Here is a 5,755-nt window from a genome sequence, read left to right on the forward strand (position 1 = left end):
CTGTATGGTCGGCAACCGCATTCGTCCCCAGAGCCGAACATCAACAGCACAACGATTGACATTTCTTTGGAGAGCCAAAATTTTTAAAAAATATATATATATTTTTTTAAATTGATTTTTTACAGAGAGAAAGGGAGAAGGATAGAGAGTTGGAAACATAGATCAGCTGCCTCCTGCACAACACCCCACGGGGGATGTGCCCGCAACCAAGGTCCATGCCCTTGACCGGAATCGAACCCGGGACCTTTCAGTCCGCAGGCCGACGCTCTATCCACAGAGCCGAACCAGTTAGGGCCAATCCTATCAAATTCTTAAAAAAATATCTTTTGATTGACGTCAGAGAGGAAGGGAGAGGGAGTGTGAGTGAGAAACATCCATGATGAGAGAGAATCCCGGATCGGCTGCCTCCTGCACACCCTGGAATCCAACTGTGACCTGGTCCGTGGGTTCAATTACTGAGCTACACCAGCCGGGGCTTAACATTTGAATGTTGAGCCCTAACCGGTTTGGCTCGGTGCATCGAGCGTCAGTCAGCCTGAGGACTGAAGGGCCCGGGTTCGATTCCAGCCAAGGGCACATGCCTGCGTTGTGGGCACCAGCCCCAGCGGGGGGCGTGCAGGAGGCAGCCGATCAGTGTTTCTCCAGATGGATGTTTCTGTCTCTCCCTTCTTCTCTGAAGTTAATAAAGATATATATATATATTTTAAAATGTTAATGTTGAACCAACCATCCCTGGATACAGTGGGGCAGTCTGAGTAGCATAGCTCATGGTTAGGGTGACGGAGTAACCCAATTCCAACGCAGTTTCACACGTAACCCGGCACAGAGAGGGCAGCCACGGAAAGAGCTTGGTGCATCCAGCTATTTTTCCCCACCGCTTCCTGTTCAAAAAAAAAAAAGCGTAGTTTTATGGGGTCTGGTGTGCAACCCCCGAAGGCGCCTGCCGCTCACGGTTAGCTTATGACCAGCAGGTCTCCCTCAGGCTGTTTCGTTCTGGATGATCAATTGCAAAGTCGCCCTCATTTCTATGTAACAACTAGAGGCCCAGTGCACGAATTCGTGCACAGGTGGGGGGGGGGTCCCTCGGCCTGGCCGGCGATTGGAGCCCATCAAGGCGGCAGGGGTGGGCAGGAGGGGTCCAGGGAGGTTGGATGTGGGAGCGCACTGACCACTAGTGGGCAGCTCCTGCCTTGAGGATCACAGCGACCAGCCTGGCTCGGCCATTTAGGCTTTTATATATACAGATGGCAGCTGGCAGGAAAGGGGGCCTCCAGGGTTTAGGAGGGGGGGTGGAGGAAGACACCATTTCTAGGGGCTGCCCACACCCCGCCTGGGTGTGGGCTGGGCACCCAGAGGGCCCCTTTTAGGACTCAGAAGTGGGGGCCCTTGGCTGGGAGGAACCCCAGGCGCTTCAACCACTTCCTGCAAAATAAAGGCCTGCGAAGAGCTGGGCCGGGTTCCTCCCCTGGCGGGGGGGGGGAGGGGGGACCCCCCTCCTGACCCTGGGAAGGCGCGAAAGGCCTGGAGCAGCCGTCTTCCCAGGAGAAAACGGGGATCATAAGTACGTTTCCCTCCCAAAGGCTTGGCCTCCGTCACCTCATTATGTAGCAGCGGAGACCCAGAGGTCACGGGAGGGCAACCTCTCGCCTTGGCGCCAGCCAAGGCGCACCCTGGCCTGGCGGGTCCCGTGCACGAGCCAAGGACTCAGCAGCAGTCCGAGCGGAACATCTGATCTGGAGATCAGAAACCGGGTCGCGGGAGGGCGGGGGAGAGGGCGAGCTCGCACCAGCTCCCAGCTGATGAGTGGCCGGCCGGGGGACAGCCTGACACCCCCAACCCTCCACCCCCGCCCCCCAGTGGCGCGCAGAGCCCGCGCGCGCTGGCTGCCCAAGCGTCTCCAAGTTCAAGGCTCCTGGGACTCCGCGTCCCGTGCGCCCCCCTCGCCCCGCTCAGACCTTTCCCCCCCCCCCCCCCGAGGGAGAGGATCAGCCACATAAAGGGGGGCGGGGGGCGCTTGGAAAGCCAGACGGGTACCCACCCCCACCCCCTAGTCCCAGGGGAGGGCACCGAGCCCTCCTCCCTCTGCCCCGGAACACAGGTCGCCGCTGAGACCGGCTCCCCGGGCGGGCGGGCGGGCGGGCGGGGACGGCGGGCGCGGGGGGCCCCCTGCCCGGCCGAGCGCTTACGTAAGGCCAACCGGCGGCGGCGGCGGGGGCGCCCCGACTCCCCAAGATCGCGCGGCCTGTGTCCCGTCCCCCCTCCCGCCTCCCTCTCCCCCCGGCCAAGGACAGGCGGGGGGAAGGCAAGCTCGGGCCCACCCGCCGGCCCGGGCCTCCGCGTCCCGCCCGCTTCCCGGGGGAGGAGCAGCGCATCGCGCAAGCATCCGGCGGCGGCGGCGGCGGCGAGGGGGCGGGGAGGGAGGAAGCGGGATTTAAACGCGAGGCGGTGACGCCACACAAAAGCTCTCCATAGGCTCCGGGGAGGCGGCGGCCCGGGCGGCGAGGCGGGGGCGAGGCGGGCCGGGACCGGGGAGCCCCTCCGGGCAGCCAGCCGGGCGGCCGCGCGGCGCGCCCAGGGCCCGCGCTCCGAGCGGAGGCGGCGTCTCCCCGCGCCCGGCGGCCCCCGCCCTTCCTCCCCCTCCGCTCGGAAGTTGGAGGCTGGCAAACATGGCAGGAGCCGGGGCCCGGGGCGCCGCGGGGACCTTCTGAGCCGGCCCAGCCGCCGCCGCCGCCGGGGCCACACGCGCGCGCGCGGGACGGCCGATGCGCAGGGCCCGCGGCGAAGAGGAGGAGGCGGAGGAAGAGCAAGAGGAGGAGGAGGAGGAGGAAGAGGAGGAGGATCCGGGCATGGACCAGCGCCCCCGGCCGGCAGCTGCGGGCCGCGGGGCCGGAGGGCGTGCCGCCGGGGCGCAGTGAGTGGCGGCGGCGAGGCGGGAAAGCGCCGCCGGGCGTGGCGGGCGGGCGGGCGGACGGACGGACGGAGCGCGATCGAGCGATCGGGAGGCCTCCGAGCCCGCGCCCGCCTGACTCCGTGCCGGCCCTGGCCACACCCTCGGGCCCGGCCGCTTCCCGAGGAGCCCGGGGCCGGGAGATGCGCCGGGGAGGCCGCGCGTCCCCCCAGCCAGCGCCAGTCCGGGCCACCGTCGCGGGGCCGTGCCGCCTCCACCGCCACCGCCGGGTGGGGTCCCCGCTCCCCAAGCCCACGTGCCCCGCGGAGCCCGGGAGGAGGAGGAGGAGGAGGCGGACAGCAGAGCGCGCCCGGGCCACCGCCACCGCCTGCGCCGGCGCGCTCCTCCCCGAGGAAGCGCTTTTGATTTCAAAGAAAGGAAGGAAGGAAGGGAGACAACTCCCAGCTTCCCCTCCCGCCCTCCGGCTCCCGCGGGCCGCCCGGGCCGTGCCCAGGAAGCCGGCGTCTGCAGCGGCGGCCCCGCCGAAGGGACTTTCCTGGCTGCCGGGCACCGAGGAGGAGCGCGGCACCGAGGAGCCCGGCACCGAGGAGCGCGGCGCCCCGTGAGCTTGGCGCGCCCGGTTCATGGTTCCTGCAAGCGTCCCCGGAGGTCCAGGCCGGAGGCCCAGCGCCTGGAAGAGCCTCCCGCCTTGTCCCCCAGCCCGGGGGCCCGCCCCGCGCCGCCGGCACCACCAGCAGCACCACCGCTGCCCCGCGCCCTCCGCTGCCCGCGGCGGTGGATGGCATGATGGTGCGGGGAAGGCGCCGCGGCCCCGGCCAGCTGAGACCCGACGGCGGCGGTAGCGGGCTCCCCAGCGGCATGCCACTGCCCCCCGGGCGCGATGGCTAGCGGCGAGGCGGCTCCTCCTCCTCCTCCTCCTCCAGCTGCGGCTCCTGCGAGCGCAGTGGGCGCCGTCGGCGTGGGCATTGGCGTCGGTGGGACCAGCTCGTCGCAGCCGCGCAAGAGGCTGGCGGCCGTGTGCGACCAGTGCAAGGCCAAGATGCAGCTGGTGGCCGACCTGCTCCTGCTGTCCAGCGAGGCCAGGCCGGTGCTGCTGCCGCCCTCGTCCCCCTCCTCCTCTTCCGAGGGCGCGGCCGGCGGGAGCGGCGGGGGCGCAGAGTCCTCCTTCGAGCAATGCCGGGACAGCATCATCGCGCGCACCAAGGGGCTGTCCATCCTGACGCACGACGTGCAGAGCCAGCTGAACATGGGCCGCTTCGGCGAGGCCGGCGACCGCCTGCTGGAGCTGGGCGAGCTGGTGGTGGCGCTGACCGAGAGCTCGGCGCACGCGGCCTACCTGGCGGCCGTGGCGGCGCCGGGCGCGCAGCCCGCGCAGCCGGGGCTGGTGGACCGTTACCGGGTGACGCGCTGCCGCCACGAGGTGGAGCAGGGCTGCGCCACGCTGCGCGCCACGCCGCTGGCGGACCTCACCCCGCAGCTGCTGCTCGAGGTGTCGCAGGGCCTGTCGCGCAACCTCCGGCTGCTGACGGACGCGTGCGCCCTGGCCAGCGAGCGCTCCCGGGACCGCTTCGCGCGCGAGCAGTTCAAGCTCGGGGTCAAGTGCATGAGCGCCAGCGCGTCGGCGCTGCTGGCCTGCGTGCGCGAGGTCAAGGCGGCGCCCAGCGAGCTGGCCCGCGGCCGGTGCGCGCTCTTCTGCGCGCCCCTGGCGCAGGCGGTGGGCGCGCTCGTGGGCTTCGCCACGGAGCCGCAGTTCCTGGGCCGCGCGGCCGCACTGGGCGCCGAGGGCAAGGCGGTGCACACGGCCATCCTGGGCGGCGCCATGAGCGTCGTGTCGGCCTGCGTGCTCCTCACCCAGTGCCTCCGGGACCTGGCGCTGCACCCCGACGCCAAGGGCCCCGACCCCAGGGACCGGCTGCGCCACTCGGCCTGCGCCGTGGCCGAGGGCTGCGCCCTGCTATCTCAGGCTTTACGGGAGAGGTCTTCGCCCAGGACTTTACCGCCAGTGAATGCCAATTCTGTGAATTAGCACCCCCTTTCCCCCTTCTCCATCCCCCCCCCCATCCCCATCCCCCTCTCCGGAATAACGGAAAATGCTTATGGTTTGCCCCTCCCCCCGATTTTATACCAAAGAAATCGTAGGTGAAGCGCCCACACGCCCCATTCCCCTCCCTCTCCCCATGTTAGATGCTCCAGAGGAATCTTCCAGAAAACAGGGCCAAGCACCCCTTTTTTTTTTAATATATTTTTTTATTTTATTTTTTTTATAGAGAGAGAGAGAGGAAGAGAGAAGGATAGAGAGTTAGAAACATCGATGAGAGAGAATCATCCATCAGCCGCCTCCTGCACACCCCCCTCCACCGGGGATGTGCCCGCAAGCACATGCCCTTGACCGGAATCGAACCTGGGACCCTTCCGTCCGCAGGCCGATGCTCTATCCACTGAGCCGCACCGGTTTCGGCCACCCCTTCCAGCCCCACAGCCCCCACGCTGCAGGGACTTGGAGCTGGGAGGATGCTAACGGCTGGGGGCTGGGGGCAGGCAGGGTCCCCCCCCCCCCCAATCACCGCACCCCCAGCTCCTCCTCCCCGGAAAATCCCTCACCCAGACTTATTCATTCATTCATTCATTCATTCATTGGGCAGGAAAGGAGGTCATAGGTTCATTGCTTTTCCCTTTTTATTTTTTTTCCTTCCTGATGCAAAGAAAAGGTTACCTCAGTTCCCCACTCCGTAGACATGGATGTAGCTACCTTGGTTGCATGTTGTTGCATTTTTTTATTTTTTATTTCCCACCCCCAGCTGGATGAGGCGTGTCCGCGGTGTGGAAGGAGTCTGGCGTTGCCATGGG

At 67.1% G+C, this 5,755-nt stretch overlaps 1 protein-coding gene across 1 annotated transcript; it reads left to right on the plus strand.

Moving 5' to 3' along the window:
- The first annotated feature begins 3,786 nt into the window (after positions 1–3,786).
- On the plus strand, positions 3,787–5,203 carry TLNRD1 (talin rod domain containing 1). The gene has a single exon (XM_036437604.2). It carries the CDS (start codon positions 3,789–3,791, stop codon positions 4,932–4,934), a length of 1,146 nt encoding a protein of 381 aa, XP_036293497.1. The 5' UTR covers positions 3,787–3,788; the 3' UTR covers positions 4,935–5,203.
- Positions 5,204–5,755: the final 552 nt, after the last annotated feature.

The sequence above is a fragment of the Pipistrellus kuhlii genome, unplaced genomic scaffold (genome assembly GCF_014108245.1).
Source record: "Pipistrellus kuhlii isolate mPipKuh1 unplaced genomic scaffold, mPipKuh1.p scaffold_m20_p_143, whole genome shotgun sequence".
Lineage (NCBI taxonomy): Eukaryota > Metazoa > Chordata > Mammalia > Chiroptera > Vespertilionidae > Pipistrellus > Pipistrellus kuhlii.

Excerpts from the sequence above, each read along its gene's own strand:
- TLNRD1 (XM_036437604.2), top strand. The coding sequence starts at position 3,789 with ATGGCTAGCGGCGAGGCGGCTCCTCCTCCTCCTCCTCCTCCAGCTGCG.